This window comes from Cottoperca gobio, chromosome 11 (assembly GCF_900634415.1).
Source record: "Cottoperca gobio chromosome 11, fCotGob3.1, whole genome shotgun sequence".
Lineage (NCBI taxonomy): Eukaryota > Metazoa > Chordata > Actinopteri > Perciformes > Bovichtidae > Cottoperca > Cottoperca gobio.
This window is the reverse complement of record NC_041365.1, coordinates 9946774-9966625: the sequence shown is the minus strand read 5'-3', so window position 1 is coordinate 9966625 and position 19852 is coordinate 9946774. Positions and strand designations below refer to the sequence as shown.

Genomic DNA, 19852 nt, shown 5'->3' with positions numbered 1-19852 from the left:
TTGAGATGCATTTTATGATAAGTAAGCTAAGGATATTACAGAGGGACTATGTTTCATGTAGCTCCATCAAATAATATTGCTATTTTACACAATTAACTCTGTGCTGTGTTGTAAAACTTTAAAATGTCCTGGTGCTTTTGTTCCACACTTGCCAAGCTTCAGTTCATTATTTTATGGTAAAGAAACAAGGATGACTGTTCAGAAGTGCACAGGAAGTGCACTCTCTCTAGTCTCTCTGTGTCCTTTCGCCACGTGTCAGTCTTACAGAAGGACCAGATGTGACTGGATCACTTCCCCTCTTCCCTCAGACTCTTGTAGGGTGTGTGCGCTGGCTGAAAGCAGACCGGTCCAAAACAAACTCCTATTTATGGATAGATATCCCTGCCAATTTTGAAATGAGAAAACCTATGCAGAGAACGATTTATAAAGTTAAACAAAAATAATCAAAAACATTGCAGGCATCTAAACGGGTCATTTAAAGCTGCATGAGAGACGTCACAGGGTTATGATTAATGAGTTTGTTTTTCAGTGCCTCACTCGTGCCAAAAACACCTGGAAATAGTATTTTTTCCAAATGAGGCCATACCTAAAGACTTCCAAAACACCTTTTGCCCAGAAAGTCTTGTTCCATTATTTTTTTATTTCTGGTTTGAACTAATCTTTTGAGCCAAAGAATCAACTGTTTTGGTTTTCATATACTTTGATGAAAGCTGCACGGGGTTATGTGTGAACTGCTTCACACTGTCTGCCAGTCTCCACCTGCTTTCCAGGCCTGCGTCTGGTTTGTACTGGCTCTCTACGTGAAGCATCTGGAGCCAGATGAGACGCACACACGGCATCCTTTAAGGCTCCTGAGTTCAGAATGTTATTCCTGTAAATGGCAGTTTTGGACTTTAGTATTTTTTCCTGTTTGGAGAGATGTGAGGGAGGGTGTGAGAAAGAGAGAGAGAGAGAGAGAGAGGTGCATAAATTGCAAGCATCCATGTTGGAGCAGCCTCATTCAACAGGTCTCACCATGGAGTTCAAAGGAGTGTGTGTGCTGCTGGGAGTGCTAGTACTGGTGAACTGCTCGTTTCAGCAGAGACCACCGAGAAAGAAGCCAGTGAAAAAAGGTAAACTTAAAAGATCTGGTGAATCAAAATCTGTAGAAAGAATGACAAATGATTTGAATATCATATTTGTGTTATGAGATGTTTGATACCTCTCATTTCTCTAACAGCATGTCATTTTTATAATCATGTGCTCAAATCTCCTTGAAACAAGAAACAATTAACATGCAAACACCTGATTTGGATTTCCTTGTGTCTTTGCTGTTGCTGGCATCAGACACAGCGAAGGATGCTGACATCAAGGATCTACAAAAACAGATCAACGACATCATCCAGGAGCTCAACGTAGTGAAGGAACAACAAGTCCTGCAGACAGGTAAAAGCTGGATCATAAGTGTGTTCTTGTTTACATTAATAAAGGAATAGAAATAATTCCCTTAAGAAGGGTTTTATTACCCAAAAGTCCCATAACAATAAGATTTGATGGAGTCTGGCTTCAGACCAAGACTTTATTACCAATGCTAAAGCAAATAATCAACCGAGGCAGGTCCTCATTATTATGTTATATTACGGCGCTGTTTTGTAGAGGGGCCCTTTTTCAAAATCTAGTTTTAATAATAATAATAATAATAATAACTTATTATAAATGTAAAAGTGCATGACAGTCAGACGAGGAATATAAAGTAAATCAAATCTAAAGCATAAAAGAAAAAAACATGATGGAATTATTAAAAATAAATATAACAAAATAAGAGAAATCCATAAGAATATAATGGAAATTTAAGAAGAGATTTAAAAGATCATGCTGAGTTTGATTGTTTGATCCCACTACTGAGGGGCCCAGACAGAAAAACAAAATCTAGCTTTGTGTACTGAAGATTGCCACCCTGAGAGACATGATACTTTATATTGTGCCCTTCTGGTGCATATTCATATTTCTATTGTTTGAATCAAATGACCATGCCAAAGCCTGGGGCTAGGTAACATGGGCCGAACATCATGGTTCACATGAAATCGAAGGTAGACTTGCAGATTATAGGAAGGTATATTATATTATTATATAGAAGGTTTAAGTCCCTGCACCAGTAAACCTTCCCCGAGAAGAACTCCTCTCAGCTTTAGACGTGCAACTCTGTGGCTGAACCGACTTTATGATCACATGTGAAGGTGGGCAAGCAGCCATTAGTATCACATTGGTAATTAGATTACAGTGTGAACATTTTAAGGGGTTGCTGTGTAAATGTATTAATAGCATGACATGAGCTACACTTTTCAGCGCACCAAATATTTGCTAAATTTGGAGGTATGCCTCTCCTAAAAATAAATTCAGATGGGACACATGTGTAGTCTTTGGAACGGCAAGTTTGCATCTGGAGAGTATATGGCAAACCGGTATCAGGACACAATTATATCCAGTTGTTCCTGCAAAAGCAAAAATCTGAAGTAGGCCTACAGATAAAAGCACCATTCATCATGTTCTTTATTTGAGGATATTGTGCTTATAATCTCCAAAATACCACAGGAGTAGGCTACTATTATTCAAATTGGTGAGATCAAGCCAAACCAATGTAGATGCAACATACATAATAATAGAATAAAGACCCAACCATTAGATTAGATTTAAGTGCTACAGACATATAGTTTTAATGTGTTTATTATTGGCCAAGGTGCAGTCGAAACTGGTAAGTTTTCAGTCTGAATCACAGTTTGGGTCCATCTAACCTTCTTCCCCTCCTTTATGTTTCTCTTCAGTGTGTTTGAAAGGCGTAAAGATCAACAACAAGTGTTTCTTGGCTGACACTGTGGGAAAAAGCTATCGCGCTGCCAGTGAGGACTGCAACGCCCGGGGCGGTGTCCTCGGTACACCCACATCCAGCGATGACAACGACCGGCTCAGAGACTACATCCGCCAGAGCATCGGCCCAGACGAGCAGGTCTGGCTGGGCTTCAACGACATGGTGACCGAGGGCAGATGGGTGGACCAGACCGGCGTCAGCATAATATACAAAAACTGGGACACGTCCAACAACCGGTCCCCTCAGCCGGACGGCGGACAGTCCCACAACTGCGCCTTCCTGTCCGAGGCCTCTCGTGGGAAGTGGTTTGACGAGAACTGTCGCGAGGAGAAGCCCTCCGTCTGCCAGTTCAACATTGTTTGATCCGTGTTTCTCACCAGACTGCGCATGGTTATAGCTGCTTTCAGTGTACCTACTCTTGCTGCAATGTCACTCTGCCTGCTATTCTAAAAGGAGATTTAAACCAGTGGTTCTCACCTGGCTTTATCGAGTAAAATCGATTCTTTGATTAGATCGGTCGATTAAATCAACTAATGGATTAGTCAATAAAATACTATGAGCGTTATTCGAGTTTCTTTACTCGAGGACAGCCCTACTGGTTTAGAAGTCAGTCAGTTGCATGAGAGATATAGGGGTCGTTATTTTTCACAAAAGTACAGCATTCCTTGGGGTCACAATACAACCAGAAAGAATACAATAAACCAGAGATTGTGGGACATCCCTCTCCTCCAAAGGACTCAAACATTTGATAGATATTTGTACATCTCTTAAAAAAAAAGATGATTTTTTGCAATAATTTAAGCTTTAAACTCAGACATCCCTTCACCATTACTGTATGTTAACAAGACTCACATGGAACCAGAATAATAAGTGATATTGCATTTACATAGCTCAATCTTCAACTGCATTCATTCAAAGAGATTGTTTGAGTTTGCAGCCTTGTAGTCTCTTATAATGACTAGCCTGATGTAACCTGATCAATTACCATCAATAAACTATGAAAATCAATCCCTCTATTGTCATTTCTTTAAGGAAAGGTTAGGGGAAATACGCTTTCCTGCCGAGAGTTAGATGAGAAGAATGATCGAATGATCTTCTCATCTAACTCTCAGCAAGAAAGTTTGTGCTTCCTACACTGTTAAACACTATTCCCGAAAGTTGAAAAGCAACAAACAGAAAGACATAAGCAATGCGAACTTTGTTAAATTTTAAATTTGCAGCTGCTAGAAATGTGGGGCAACTATGTAATCCTGGCTTCCACATTTGTTGTTTCCAGTCAAAACACAGCTCTCCATGGTAAACATTGGCTGCTGCTCTGCAGTCTGAAGTCTTCCACTCCCTCCTTCACTTAACTGTTTTTTTATGGCCAGAGTTCCTGTGGTTGAAATTGTTTTCCCCATCCAGAATACAATCAGTCAGTCTCAGCATAAGAAAGAAAATGAAGTGTGATGGCAGTCATTACCTCATGAAGTAAACAGAAGAAGCTTCCCCACCAGAACATTTTCCTAGAATTTATTGCAAAACAATAATAAAAACACATATTTACAGGTAAAGAAAAAAACAAAACACAAATCTCTTTAAAAGTCAAGTAAACAATATAAAAACACTATTAAAAACACAAGTACCTCTGGTCCTTGCACATTTTTCATAGTCCCTGCTCCTGAATCCACGCCACATGGGCAGAGATTTAGTAAACAAAACAAACATTAAAGGAATAGTCCGATAGTCTGTGTTTTTGTTGCCTTCTTGCTGAGAGTTGGATGAGAAGACCGATATTGCTCATGTTTGTACAGAAAGATGCACAAAGGCTGGAAACAGCTAGCCTGGCTCTGTTTAAAAGTAACATAATCCACCTAGCAACTATAAAGCTCACTGATTATCTTATATGGAGCTTTAGAGGTGCTATTAGGAGAGGTTATATTAACTGGACAGACTTGAGAATAGAATTGATATTCTCCTCCAACTCTCTGCAAGGAAGACAAAAGGTATCTTCCAAAATACCAAACTTCCTGTAAAGAACAGGATTACAGCTTCAACTCTTGACACTTTAGAAATGGTGGAGCTCTGACAAAGACAACATATTCACCACATTCAGAAGCACATCGATCTCATATTCCCTGAGTGTGATCGAGGGACAGAGTTCACATCAGTACAGTCTAGAGATACTCTGCGCTCTAACGAGAATTAAGTAACGGTCCTGACGCACTACAAGGAGTCCTCTGTTACAATAGAAGGCTGTGGTTCCATGTCGACACCAGAGAGCCGGATTGTGTTTATGCCCCCTGTGCTCTTGAACGTGTACAGTTCATTGTCCACCATCCTGCGGTCCTCGAAGACGAGGCTGTCCTGCCGGTTGATGGGAGTGCGTGGACGGGGCGGGAGGAAAGACTCGGACGGGTCCAGGAACGTCTTGAACTGATCCATCTCAGGCTCATGGTCCGGCTCTTTGATCACAGGCAGCTCTGCTTCAGTGGGGCCGGTAAATGTCTTATAAGAGTCCACCTGAATCCCGTTGAAGTGGTCCTGCATGCTGTCGGCGTAGCTGGAGTCACCCAGCAGGTGGCCGTACACCATCGTCTCATCTATGGAGGCGTAAACGTGGGATTCGTTATCAGACCGAGCTTTGGTGAAGTGACTGTCACCCGGGCGGAAGATATTCCCTTTGCCCATGTAGATGGCGGACTCCTCGTTCATTTTGTCTTTTTTCTTTTTCCTGTTTGAATAGATGAAGGCAGACCACAAACGATAAGAAAGAGTCAACAAACATCATCAGGTACAGTCTATACAGAATATAGACAAATAAATATCACTAATCCAGTTCATTTTAAAAACATGATCCTTTATCTAACACGCACAGAAACCAGGGCCAAAACTCATCAAACCTCTAATTATTACACTTAATTGAGTCCTAAAAATGAATAAACGTAGTTAAATATTTTAAAAATACAACTAAATAAATAATATTGTAAAATTTAAAAAGAAATATAAAACTTTATACTTTCAGTTAGTAAAAAAAAAGCAAAAAGCTTGATAAATGTATGTATATATATATATATATATATATATATATATATATATATATATATATATATATATATATATATATATATATATATATATATATATATATATATATATATATATATATATATATATATATATATATATATACATACACACATACATACACTTTCAGTAAGAGCCAATTTAGGAGTCAAAAAGTTATTCCCTGAAAGAATAAAATACATTTATCTAGCAACTTACTTACAGGGATAGACAATCAGAAAAAAGGATTTACTCAACATTTACACACCCAGCGGTGCGTTTTTCTGCAATTTCTGTTATTTTCTTTAAAGTCTATTGAATAAATGATTCATACTTCAGATAACATTTTCCCTCAGAAGTGGTCTCTGCACTGCACTGCATGTACTCCTTTACATTTAAGAGCCTTTCTATGTGACAAGAATGATGATAAATAGCTTGTATTCTTGCACTTAAGAGTCAGAGTCAAAGCGTGGGATTGTTACTTTTATGTTTCACTTAAAATTAAAAATCTCACGATTAAACGTTTGATAAATACGGGCCCAGATGTTAACGCTCTTTCTTCTACAGGTGTACTCACTTTGTGACGAAGCACACAACAGCCAACACTATGAGCAACAGCAGCAGAACTCCTGCGATCCCGAGTAAGATGGCCAAGAGATCTGTATAAAAAAAGACGACATGGTAGAATTAAGTAAATCTACTTCAGTAATCTAAAAAGGCATTATTTTTGTGTACAAGGCCTGAATTAGTCCTGCTTGCTTGCTTACTGGACTTCTTCTGCAGAACGATTTTAGTCACTGCACCAAAGTTTCTCTCCTCTGGAATACAGTTGGACATGTTGAGATAGAAACTTCGTGGCACTGTCAACTTGTCCTCCGCCTGCTCGTCCTCCCTGCGGCTCAGCATCTCCTCATCGTCCCCCAGCATCCTCACCTTGATGGCGGTGTGCCTGTCGTTGCATTTGGGCTGGCTGATGTTGACAAAATGCACATGCGCCTGGTACTGGCTCGGTACAGTGACGATCCAGGCTACGGTGGACGAAGGCTTCATACCCTGAGGCCAGTTTGGGGTGGCCAGCAGGGTCGGAGATGACTCCATTGGACTGACTCTGTAAATAATGCTCTCTGAAAAAGAAAAAAAGGGAGAGATGGAAATAATGCTGAGTCTCAGTACTGCATCATCCAGCTTTCATGGTACAATAGTGCCCCTGTGTGTATGTGTGTGTAAAATGAATGTGCTGTATTTCACCATAACTATAGTGGAGATTCACAGCACAGGAGGATACAGATCCTCTTACGAGGGCTGCGACTAATGATTATTTTCAGAATTTATGAATTGAATCTTTTGGTATACAAAAATCCGCTCAAATTGATTATAATCTGTTAAAACCTGTCTGAACGTTGTAATGATAATTAAAACCATAAAGAAAGGACAGTATAATAGAGTTGAAACTGTTAAATGCCAACAATTTACTGAGTTAAGCTTTTCAAAGGACAAATGTTAGACATTTGAATATCTCTGGGTTTTGGATCGTAAGTAAAAATAAAACTGTTAATATGAAGATGCCACCCTTGGCTTTAGGTATACACGTATATTGGCCATTCACCACCATTTTCTGATAAATATATTAGAAATGCACCAATTTATCAGCAGAACATCGGTATCGGCCGATATTCGCAAGTATTGAAACATTCAACAACAAACAAAGGTTCTTTAATAAATGATTTAATTTGTGCTTAATTAAAGATAGTGTAATGAAGGGCTGAATGACATTAAAACAGTTAAGTTTAAAAATATATATAATTAACTTTTTCACTGGCACACATGGGGGAATAAATAACAACAAAAACATATGCATTGACATCAACTATCGGCCAAATTGTTTTCAGCCCAGAATTTCACAATCGGCGCATTCCTAAAAGTTATTCATCTATTAGCTGAGAAAATGATCTGCGGATTAATCGAAAGTTTAAATAATCATTAACTGCAGCCCGCAGTATATTCATGTTTTACCTGCGATCTCCCGACTGTAGTTGACATTGAGAAAATGCCCCTTGATCTTGCTGAAGTCCTTGGCTGTGGCTGTGACGGAGACGTTGCCTTGCACCTGAACTTTCTGGATCATTCCTTTAAAGCAGAACTCTCCAACAGAAAACCCATCGCCCTCTGCCACATGCAAGGAGACAGACTGATTACACTCCTGGCCGGGCAGGGATTGTCGGAGACTTCCTGTCGGCGACGTCAGTTCCACGGTGCTGTCCTGAGGGACGTTGAGGTGCCAGGTGAAGCTGTGGAGGGGCATCGCTAGACAGGAGTCCAGTCTGGGCACAGTGAGGAGAGTCGCAGAGCAGGAGGTCAAATTTTGGCACCCTGTAAAAAGGCACAACATATTTTTTTAACCAGGGAACGGTGATAGACAAAGACTCTTTAATCTCTTTACAGCAGGGGTGGGGAACCTCCGGCCCTTGAGGTAATTCATAAACACACGCAAAAATATCCACTAGAAAAAAAAAAAAAAGACCAGCAATAGAATGAAACGGTTTACTGACTGTTTTTCCTGGTCAGGGTCAGGGTCCTTGAACACAACACGAGGTCATGTCAAACGAGACTGTCGTTGACATCAGTGAACGCAGCATGGCGAGTGTAAAACAGAGAAAGGTGGATGCGGAATGTCGCACTTTCCAGGAGAAACGGACGAACGATTGTTTCTTTTTGGAAGTAAAAGGCCAGTGTGCCTAGTTTGTGAGGACACGCTTTCAGTGATGAAAAATAAAGAGAGAGAGAGAGACCAAGAACAGACTATTCCACCACTGCTGTGCAAGTATCACAGCCATTTACAATAGGCTACTCACTTTTTATAATTTGTGCAATTATCACTGCCATGTGCAATATTCACTTGGTACTTATATTATTTTTTATTCTATTTAATTATTGTGTACTGCCTTTTTACTTTATATGTTCTTTTGCTGTGACAAGATACATTTCCCCGTTGTGGGACTAAAAGGATTTCTGATTTCTGATAAAACAGAAAGATACATGGATAAAAATGTTTCTTTTTTTGCACAGCATGAAAGAAAGGTGAAATGAATGGGCTGCGTCTTTTTAAATTAGCAGAGGTTATGAGTTCAATAATTAGTATGGCCCTCGAAGGATGTTGTAAAAAATAAAATGGCCCTTGATAGGAAAAAGGTTCCTCACCCCTGCTTTACAGTATCAAGTAAACTGAAAAAACTACAAGCATTTCATGAACATGCAAAAATAAAATCATCTTACCAATAACTTTACTGGCAGTCAGGCGCACATCTTCATGTGGACAGTCGAGGAAGGCGAGGCCGGCCTTCGTGCCTGCTTCCACATGTATCTTCTTTTCAACCTTAGAGTTAATGCTCATCTCACAGTAGGGATCAGAACCCACTTTCTCTATCTGCAGGGACACTCCTTTGCGCTTGGTTAGATCCACCGCACACAGAACTAAGACAGAAATACAACATAGAAAGACAATATTTTAGTGATCAAAAAGTCTTCAAGTCAGCTTTTATTGTAACTTAAATAAAGTACAAGTATGTCAAAATTGTACTTAAATACAGTACAGTTGGATTTATTCCAAATATACATGTACATACTTTAATTAGCCAGAAAGTTGATTAAACTCTCAAAGACCTTTCTAATCATCTGCATTAAATATAAATGTGTCTGCTGCATTATCCCGTTTCTCAAACGGCGACTGTATTTCCCAATCTAGGTCGCCAGAAAATTACATCTGTCCTTTCTTTGCTCCTTTTGTAAAACACAAGCAAATTGGTTTCTCTGAGTAACCTGGTTACTTGAGCGCATGTACCGCACATATTCCAGAGCTTCAGAAGTTTTAATGCCGACTGTACCTGGATGCCCACTCCTCATTACAGAGACTCTGTAGTTCAGGGTGAGTCCCTGTAGCGTCGTGTTGGTTTCACAGTTCTTCAGCACCATGTTGAAGTTGCCCTGCTGGTGCTGCGGCTGAGAGTCCGTCAGAGTCAGTTTGATCGCCTTCTTTTCCTCCTTCTGGTACGCCACCTCCACTTCATTATTAAGGCACTCTGGAGATGTGTGATTGCGAAAACGCATTGTGTAGTTGTGCATGCCGGGCACCGTGAAGTGCCACTGCATCTGCTGGTTATCAGGGAAATCACTGGGATAGTTGGCTGAGATGAAGTCTGTGTCAGACACACCTCGTGGTAAGTTGACCTTCACTATGGCCACCACTGGAGAGAAACAAGGAGAGAATATGGTGAGTAGAAGATGTCTTTAGCGTCAGCTATTCTTATTTATTTAGTCTTAGTCCCGTGTCAAGTGTCCTTCCTAGTTTTGATCATATTTAGTTAACCTCATCCTCTTCTTTTTAGTTTTAGTTGACAAAAAAAAAGGAAATCTAAAACAAAAACAATACTATTTTAGTTTAGTTTCAGTCATCAGAATATGTGAATATTTCAGTCAATCTAGTCTTTCTCCCAAGTCTTGTTGTCATTGTTAACTTAAATTTAGAGAAGTAAGTTACAGGATATACGGCAGGTTGAGTCTGTGGCTTCTTTTAAAGCTAAGCTCAAAACTTAATTTTATTGCACTGCCTACCCTGATTTTACCTGAGTCTAATTTTTCTTCAGTTTTATGGGTTTTACTATTTCAATTTGTTTGTTGCTCTTTCAGTACTTGTATTATGTTATTACTGTATTTATATGTGAAGCACTTTGTCACTTTCTTTTGACAAAAATATTATTATTATTAATAATGTTATTACTCAGAGTCCTCCTGACTGTGCTCAATGTGAAAAAACAAAACATTTAGTCCTTTTTTTTGTGAACAAAAATAAAGCGATTTTGGTAAAGTTAAAAAAAAATTAAACTACATTTTACCGTCTCGCAATTAACACTGGATTTCTTTTTACATGATGTTTGATATGTAGTGGTGTCTTCTAATCCCATGTGGAGTGGGACGGACCAAACGTTTGGCACGACACAGAAATAACATCTAACTAAGAGATCTCCTAACTTACTGCTGGTCTCAGGTCCAACATTGAGTTTGAAGTCAATAGGAACCAGCTTCCTGTCACCAGGCACCTGCAGAGACATGCGGCCCTTGTAGCGAGCCAGGATGGTGGTCACAGTTCCTCCTTTGCAAAAGGTACCAATGGTTGCTGGCCCTGTGCGCAGATAGGTAACAAGAGAGTATGTGTGATCATCTGGGCAGGTCTCCTTATTGGGAATCTGTCGCATTCCCGGTTCGGGGAAGTCCAGTTGGAAGGCCCGAGTAGCGACAACTTTCAGATCCCAGGTAAAGGTCCGGTTGAAATCGGGGAACAGCGAGGACTCGGCCTGACCAATGTTTCCAGAACAGGATGTCTCTGTGCAATCTGGCATTTGTAGAGAAGAGCATACACGTGATGGTGATTTAGTTTTGTGTCGACAAGGATTTTAAAAACTGCATCGTTAAAGCATGAAAACAAGTAACTTAAGTGTTATCATTTAGTGATGAAGAATCTTAAGAAGTCTAACCTAAATGAATATAGTCAGTCAATGGGAGAGTGTTGGAAAAATAAATCATACAGTTTAAAAAGACAAATCAATTAAATGTGTTCTGGTTTGTTAAGAATATTGGTGAAATTAGTAACAAACTGACTCAAGTTGGGTGTTATTTTTGTTGAAGTCACAACGTGAAGAGACTAAACGGGATTTAGGGTTGTGAAATGTTTTAAATACAAATTAAACTTTGCGCTAACTAATAGAGATTTTTAACAAAACAAAACGTAATGTCTCTTTCTACACTGACAGTGAACTGGACAGCAAGATGGCTCTTATTACTGTTGTTTTGACTTGTACGTTTGCTTGATTAACCTATTTTTAGTTTTCCTCCTCATCTACTTGATGAGATACCGTCAATACAAAAACATGTTTGACCTTCATACCAATTTCTCTGTTGATCTCCACAATGAAAACATCCTGAGGTCGGGGGCAGGTAAATTCTACTGTGGTGTTGCGAGGATCTTTCAGGGTGATGTATGTCGGTTCGCATTTCTGTTTGGGATCCATTTTTAAACACACACTGCAGTCTGGCTCGCTGGTCACCCGGCTGATGGTAATGATGGTGTCAGGATCGGGCGTAACGATCAGCATTCTACCACCTAAAGAAGAAAGAAAAATAAGATATTCATCAGACTAAAGATCACAGAAAGTCTCCCATGAAATGTGGTTCACAGACCTACGAAGTTTAGGAAGATTAGGAGAGCCTTTATAGATCCCTTACATCGACTCAAATGTGATGGCTGATACTGAATTGCTGTTTTACTTTCATATGGACTTAATTTTATTTTACATCCTAACATCAAACTGATACTTTTCAAGGAATAATTTCCTTGTCTTTTTGTGCTTTTATTTTTATTGTAAAAGGAATGTGCATTGCATATTTTTGTCTTGTGCATTATTGCTTTTTTTTCCTCCTATTTTGTTGTGCGTATTTTGTTTTAGTCAGTACAGTTAAAAAATGTTAAATACAGAACAATTGTGCTCTGCGTGTATTTTCCCCAATATAAAAAAATAAGATACCTCTGCTATCTCCAGCTCATTTACAGTAATTATGTTCTGTTGATCAATCTCTCCTGTCAATTAAAACTAAACGCTAAACTAAGTCATTACATTTAAGCTTTTATGAACTATTATGAAACATCTGTGTGTCCTTTTAAAAGGACGTAGCTTCTATTTAGGAATATGTTTGATATATATAGTATGTATTGTTCTGTAAATAAACAGCTACTTGTTTCTCTTTTTCGTGTGAACAAACTGAGGGAACAGACACTTGCCTCTTGGTGCTGCTTTGACAGTGAATGCGTCCAGTTCAACTCCTTTGGGCACTTCTACAGTCACAGTCGTCGCTCCGAGCAGATCCAGCTGAGACACTGTCCCACTCTTACAGTAGCTGTTACTTTTTGTCTTTCCGTCACTTTTAGTTGTGCTCACCGAGTACTGGAGGCCATCATCGCAATTTTCTGCTCCAGTATTTTCCTTTAATCCACCAGGGAAGTCCAGAGTTAAAACAGTCCTCTCTGGTACACTAATGTCCCATGTTATGGATCTTTTAAAGTCCTTGAAGAGATCGGGATCAACTTCTCCTGCAGCTGGAGTACAGGAGCTCGGGGTGCATTCTGGGTAATAGAAATGATTAAAAAAAATATTAAAAAAAAGGTTTAAAATACTGTTTATTCTTTTCTTTTTAAATACTACAAAGAGAAAAAGTCTAGACTTTGAGTGGCAAATTACACTTATATAGCTATAAATAAATAAATACATATACAAGTAGTAGTAGAAAAATAATACATTCATATTTACATAGTCTATTGTTGAACTGTAGAAAATAATTAAAGAAATGTACTCATTTCTAAAATAATTGGCAACATATGTTCATTCAATTTTGCAATTAACTATTGATTTATGTCTTCATTACAGCTTCTCTATATGCATTTAATATTTATCTTTCTTTAGGTGATGAATAAGTCCCTTTCTTGTCTTCCATACATGAGAATCAAATGCATAGTTTAAAATGACCAATCCCAAATTATGCTGGTAACTGAAGTAAACGTTGACATGCAGCCTCAACAGTTCTCACCTATTTTCTTCTTCATCTTCACGCTGTACACTTCCTGAGGTTTCTGACAGCTGAACTCCAGCGAGAGTCTTTCAACGTTCGTCATTGTCTTCTCTGTGGGTCTACAGTCGGGAGTCGAGCCATCGACTGAGCACACATCACATTCTGCTTCCTTAGGATCCCGGCTGATGACCACAGTTGTGCTTGAATCAACGGTTATAACCATTGTTCGGCCCTCTAAAGAAAAGGGGTAAAAAGGAGAGCGTGAGAAAGGTGTCAAGATTGGGTTACACCTGCTATTTGTAAATCCATCAATAAGTGCTTCCTCAGTTCTTAGTAGCAACCAGCTCATTTCAAACTAGTGAATTCATGTTGCAGCATGAACATTTAATGGAAAAGGTCAACATTTAGGGAAATAAACTGAGACTAAGATGAGAAGATTTATACCACTATCATAAAAAAAGAATGAAGGTTCTGCAGCTAAATTAGCTTAAACACAAAGACTGGAAACCGGGGGAAACAGCTAGCCCGGCTCATCACTTTAACTAAATCGTTTGTTTAATCCCATTTATTTATTTTGTACTGAACAAACAAGTATAACTTGTTGCAACATGTTTTGTTACCTTAGGACAAATGGAGACAGGCATTAATCTTTTCATCTAAAGAAAATAAGCGCAGGGTATTTCCCAAAACCTCAAACGCTTCCTTAAATTTGACATTACTCTAGTAATGAGTAAATTGGTTTCCATTCAATATCTGTAGTGCAGTACTGTAGCATCACAAGCTGTAGCACACCTGCCAAAAATAACAGTTTCAGATGACAAACTTAATTGCAAATCATTTGTAAATGTACGTATGACCTTTCTTGCTTTATACATGGAGAAATATGCGTGACAGTTTAATTAATATTTACACAGTTTAGAATGAGAGGGAATCATTAAATTATGCTCACTCAACTGTCATTATTTAGTCATTTAGCAGCATGATGTTGTGTAATGTGTGTCATGTGTTAGACGCTTACATCATTATTAAACTGTATTTCAAGTTTTCAGATCAGATACGTCAGACAGTCAATAACTTATTTTACTGTTCTAAATGGGTAATATGTTAGCAAGCTAACGTTAGCTTTGTCAGTTGGTTCAGTCAGCTTTAACAGTTCGGCTACAGTTTGCAGTTGTTGGGTGTAAATATTTAGCAACATCTCATCTCTATGCAAGAACTATAGAATGTTACTTTAGTCATAAATATCCACAAAGAAAATATGTACATTATAACTAGGCCAAGTTTGAACCTAAGGACAGCTGACAGACTTTGTATTTAATCATTTGTTCTTACTTAGTGGTCCAGCGGAGGCCTGGAACACCACGGAGTCGACCTGAGAATTTGGTTTAACTTGCAGAGACACAACAGCTTGATTGGTCAGGTCGAAGCGAGTCATAGAACCACCTCGACAATACTGAGAGACCTCAGCGTTTGTTTTGGATGTGGTCATCGAATACTGAATTCCATTAGTGCATGGTTGTGTCGTCTTTATCAGCCCGTCTCCAATGATGTCCAGACCCACAACTGTCTTCTCAGGCGCCTTCACCTCCCAGGACAAGGTTCTGCTGAACTCTGTGAGGATGGAGGGTTGAGTTTCTACTGTTACAGGGCTGCAGGCGTCCTTAGTGCACTCTGGATTCAAATTGAAAAAGGCAAGAAAAGATGCACAGATTGGTTTAAAGCTAAGGTTCTGCAACTTTGGAGAAACCAGCAAGAGTAAGGTATATTTTTTAATATCCAAACAAAAAAATCCCAGCGCCTCCTTTCAGGCCTCCCTCCAAAGCACACTGCCCGTTTACTGCTGGACGGGTCCACGAGAGAGTGCCGTCACCGCTACCCGTGTCAACTACCTCATGTCTCATTCACATGGAAGAAAACAGCTAACATTAACATAATGAACATAAACAACAGACATGGCTGTTGCTACAGCTGTCAAGATAACATGCAAGATCAAAAAAGAAGAAAGTTCCAACGCACGCTTCTGGTAAAGAAACGCATAGCAGCATAAACAGCCTTCTTACAAGCATTTTCTATTTATTTTTATTTAACAATGAAATAGCCATTTGATTCAATTGCAAGAAGTCCGTCACATTATTTTTAGAGGCCTGCAACAGCCACAGAGACTGAATTATTTATTTTGTCAGAGCATTTGATTTATTGATTGCTGTCGGGATGTAAAGACAATTTCAACAAATGCTTCTAAAACAAAAAGCCTAGCCAAGCTTTAGAAATATCAGCTCTTGTGCACCTTCATTAACTAGAACTAGAACTATTAACTATGTTTTGATGTGAATTAAATTAAGTCATTGGGAATTCAATAAATTGTAGGATCCCGAACAACATACGCTGTCAAAAGTCACAATGGACTGAGGCTGGACGGGAATGATGCAGGTTTTTGGGTTCTTGTCTCACGGTTGCTTCCGAAAGGGTTGACTCCTTTAAAGTGAATTAAACACCTTCTAACAGACATGACTACACAACTCTTCATAAGTGGTTTATCATGAAAAATCCATCCATTTTCAGAGTAAAACTATATTTGGTCCTCGTTGTTTCCCTAAACAAAACATAATTTGTCTAAAACTTCAAATGAGGCCAGTAAACTCACCAATAGTCCGAGAGATGGTCACAGTGTAAGCCTGTTCAATGGGCTGGGAGCAGTTGAACAGCAGTTTGACCTCCTCTTCAGGTACCAGAGACAGAGAGGAGTGGCAGGACGTGTCATTCACCCCGCTGACTGTACACACAGCACATTGATCCAACGGCAGCTCAGTGGACACCGTCACTGTCGAGCCTTTGTGTGGTCGGACCGTCGTCTGTAGGCATTCTGAGGAAACAGAGCAGAGGGAGTTATGCAAATACCCTGAAGATGTTTCATACTGTGATCGATAATCTCAAGATGTGAGTTTTGATTAGGTTTGGGAAAAAGTTCAAATGGGGAAATGATGCAAAAGGAGTCCTGTCCTGTTTCAACTGCATATCAGCTGATTGAAAGCCGGCTCGGACACATTCCCATATTTGGACTTGAATCTTTGGATATGGCACATACAAGCGACAACATTCAGTCTCATCAAAACATGGATTAGCAGTATGATCTTCGAAACTAGAGCAGAAACAACAAGCTGACTAATTGATGAGTGGATCTGCAACTATTATGATAACCAATGAATCATTTTAAAGTCATTATTAGCTGCACGGCTCAAAGGAGGCAGTGACGGTCGGTTAGTCGACCACTTTGGAACTGAACTGACGTATCAATAATAACAACTATTAGATATTATATGGATTGCCATGAAATTTAGTACAGACATTCATTGTTCGCAGAAGATGAATCCTACTGACTTTGATGATCCGCTGACTTCTCCTCCAGCGCAATCCGCAAGTCAAAATCAAAGACTAATGAGGAAGTATCCGTCGGCCTCTGCTGTACTTTGTGCTCAGTGATAATTATCGAATGTTAACATGTCAAAACTAAAACATGAACATTATATCTGTTTAGCATCAGCAGGTTAGCATCGTCTTCGTGAGCATGTTTGTTAAAGCAAAAAGACCAAACATTCTTTGGTTTTAGGTTTTTGAATATGAGTATTTGCTGCTTTTTATTGTCTAATATTATTATAAACCGGATATATTCGGACTGTTGGCCAGACTCAACTAGACATTTTGCAGAGAAAACAAAAACAAAAATAGCTGGTAACGTGCAGCCCTATTCAAACAATCAGGAATCAGATGAGTGTCACATCAGTTTGTTCACACTGAGCAGAATACTGTCAGATTTCCTGTAACAATTTAAGGTATCACTTCAACACCGTGGCAACATTTAGGCTACAAAAGGAACAGAACTTGCACCCACAAATGGTCAGACAGCAAACAGAGTGGTATCAGGCACACCCATCCCCATGTTGTGTAGTGCCAGACCAAAACAAATTAATTGACTTCACATTGTCGTGAGTCATCCGAGCGTTGGGTAAAGAGAGGAACTCAAGGTAAACCAGTTTTAAAAAGTGACTGCTGTTTTTGTGACATTTGAGTCTTATGTGGCAATTGCAAACTGGTCGCTGAAGGGAAATTGCCTTTTACAAATTCAGATGATACTGTTAGTTTCCTCTGTAACTTAATACACCAGCAGCTGTAAAGCTACATCACTGCTTAAGTTTCACCGAAAGCTCCCGTCATAGTGTTATTGAAATGTAGATGAACTCTGGTGGCAGTGTGGAGTGATGCAAAAGAGCATATGAAAAGAAACCAGAAATTCATAATTTGAACTTGCAAGGACTTGAAAGCACCACAGAGCAACGCTGCAGCACAGTTAGCTAGAGGGTTTCTTGTGACAGTAAAAAGTGGACGTCAAAGGGTTAAAATGTTCATATTTTGTGGCAAATATTAGTTTATATGATCATTTCCACAAACACTATAAAAGAGAATAAATTCCCCATGATGCGGATTACCTTTTCCTCAAGATATGAATTAAGTCAGTAGAGAAGAAAGCACCAAGTTTAAATCTAACAACAAAATATGATAAAACGCCCGACAGATTGATAGCTCAGCAGCAGATTGCAGGTCAATCATTAATGAAGCCATGATGAATTCAGGCCTCCAGGAAGTTCCATAAATGCCTCATAAACCTTTTGAAATGGAGATCTAGAAGTCACAAAGAGAATATATGCTGCAGCCTCTCATCTCCACTCTCAAGACAATCATAAGGTTGACTTAATGGCCTCTATTATCTTTTACTGTATTGACCCAGAGCGTTAGACCTAGCTCACTTTATTCAGAGTGCTTTACAGAACTGCCTCTTTGCTTTAGGTTTCGCATGAGCACGTTTAAACCCAAAAGACAGCATTCATGGCAATTTTATGTTTGACCCAATTGGCACAAACTTGAACTGAAGCTACAATGTTTGTTTAAGCACTTACAAAAAAACAGGTGTTGCCTACTAAAAGCACGTAAGAGGTAAACAGGTGAACAAAGCTTCACTTAACAACTAGAAGAGATTATTATCCCACCTGATATGTCGAAGACCGTCAAAAACAAAAGTCCCAGCAGCGCGCAGGTCGCACACAGCCGCATGTTCACAAATAAATGAGGAGTTTCCTGTTGTTAAAATGATTACAAAAGTTTAAAAAAGATAATGTATTAGGTGCAGTTTCTCTCTCAAATACACGGTTGCATTTTCATTCACGTTACAGCGACAGCGACAGCGTTGACAGCCACTTCCTGCTCAGCATTACCTGTGCGCAGCGGCGCAGGAGGGCGTGGACCTCGGGCAGGTTACTGTTACCTGCCCAAACTTGACGGGTGAGGAGGAGGATCGGGCCCAGCCGTTGTACCCTTGAGTCGAGACACTACAGAGCGGATACACACAGTTAAGACTTCTGATAAGAGGCGAGTCCTTATGTGACTGCCTTCACCGTGTGGCACAACGGATGCCCTATTTATAAAGAGCCAAACATGCCAAGGATAGTTGGCATCGTGCGGTGTATCCCCAAAATGAGATTGCAGAGGAAGGGTGTGGAAACAGAGCTCAAAGTAGAGTTTATGTTTGAATAACCAGAATTAATTGTATTATATGCTACTATCAAACTCTGATAATATTGTGGAGATTAACAGCAGGAATTAAGAATAAATGTCCTATTTTTGGTGACAGTTAAAATGAGCAATATGTTTACATTCAAAATGTTGTGCCTTGTCAGCTGCATTTGTTCCCAAAATGAAATGATAACGAGCATGTGTTTAACTGTGTGTATGCTTGGTGTCTGATAGTATGTGTATACTGTGGATAACACTCCCATGTTGCAGAGGCTCTCCTCCTGCCTCCACATGCCTCATCATGACGCAGACATTCCTGCACAGAAACAAACATAGCTACCTGAGGGCAAGACCACTCGCAGACGCACATTTGTGTTACATTTTTGAAAGCTTTAATTGTTTATCACCAAAGTAATGTATTCCAATTTGAATGCAAAATGCTTTAAATGAACCCTCAGGATCATGATTTCAACCATGTCATTTTCTCGAATGAACCCCAAACTAATCACAACAACACTCAACAAAAGAAATCAAAAGAAAAGAAAGAGAAAAATATCACATATGTCCTAATCTTTCTGTCTTTCTGTCTTTGTGTTGACACACACACACACACACACACACACACACACACACACACACACACGTTTACACTAAAACACAAGTCTTTTTGTTGAACCAGTCGGACAGCATGCAGAGTGGGCGGTGTGGTGAATTCAAACAGCTTTACTGGGTCTTAACAAGAGACCTCAGTGAAGAGTCAGCAGCTGTCACACACTTCCCCTC

At 39.4% G+C, this 19852-nt stretch overlaps 2 protein-coding genes across 3 annotated transcripts; one reads left to right on the top strand and one right to left on the bottom strand.

Annotated features, from left to right (window-relative positions):
* The first annotated feature begins 1015 nt into the window (after window positions 1-1015).
* Window positions 1016-3842, top strand: LOC115015478 (tetranectin-like). The gene is made up of 3 exons (XM_029442826.1): window positions 1016-1112; window positions 1327-1425; window positions 2802-3842. Exons 1-3 carry the CDS (start codon window positions 1016-1018, stop codon window positions 3206-3208), a joined length of 603 nt encoding a protein of 200 aa, XP_029298686.1. The 3' UTR covers window positions 3209-3842.
* Window positions 3843-4341: 499 nt separating this feature from the next.
* Window positions 4342-18931, bottom strand: cdcp1b (CUB domain containing protein 1b). 2 transcript variants are annotated; one of them, XM_029442783.1, is made up of 14 exons: window positions 18772-18931; window positions 18547-18634; window positions 16149-16367; window positions 14837-15175; window positions 13523-13738; window positions 12720-13061; window positions 11829-12044; window positions 10920-11276; window positions 9772-10131; window positions 9164-9361; window positions 7904-8260; window positions 6658-7014; window positions 6468-6549; window positions 4342-5558 (listed from the first exon to the last, which is right to left on the bottom strand). In XM_029442783.1, exons 2-14 carry the CDS (start codon window positions 18608-18610, stop codon window positions 5051-5053), a joined length of 3615 nt encoding a protein of 1204 aa, XP_029298643.1. In that variant the 5' UTR covers window positions 18611-18634; window positions 18772-18931; the 3' UTR covers window positions 4342-5050. The 2 variants fall into 2 exon arrangements, with proteins under 2 accessions (XP_029298643.1, XP_029298644.1); XM_029442784.1 differs by lacking the exon at window positions 18772-18931 and having other exon boundaries at window positions 18547-18762.
* Window positions 18932-19852: the final 921 nt, after the last annotated feature.

What these genes read in the sequence shown, in the direction of transcription:
- LOC115015478 (XM_029442826.1), top strand. Translation starts at nt 1,016, where the DNA reads ATGGAGTTCAAAGGAGTGTGTGTGCTGCTGGGAGTGCTAGTACTGGTG. An exon ending in AAAGAAGCCAGTGAAAAAAG is followed by an intron (nt 1,113 to 1,326) that starts GTAAACTTAAAA and finishes TGCTGGCATCAG; the next exon opens with ACACAGCGAAGGATGCTGAC. An exon ending in ACAACAAGTCCTGCAGACAG is followed by an intron (nt 1,426 to 2,801) that starts GTAAAAGCTGGA and finishes GTTTCTCTTCAG; the next exon opens with TGTGTTTGAAAGGCGTAAAG.
- cdcp1b (XM_029442783.1), bottom strand. Translation starts at nt 18,610, where the DNA reads ATGCGGCTGTGTGCGACCTGCGCGCTGCTGGGACTTTTGTTTTTGACG. An exon ending in AATGAGGAGTGGGCATCCAG is followed by an intron (nt 9,362 to 9,771) that starts GTACAGTCGGCA and finishes TTTCTGTCTTAG; the next exon opens with TTCTGTGTGCGGTGGATCTA. An exon ending in CTACAGTCGGGAGATCGCAG is followed by an intron (nt 7,015 to 7,903) that starts GTAAAACATGAA and finishes TTTCTTTTTCAG; the next exon opens with AGAGCATTATTTACAGAGTC.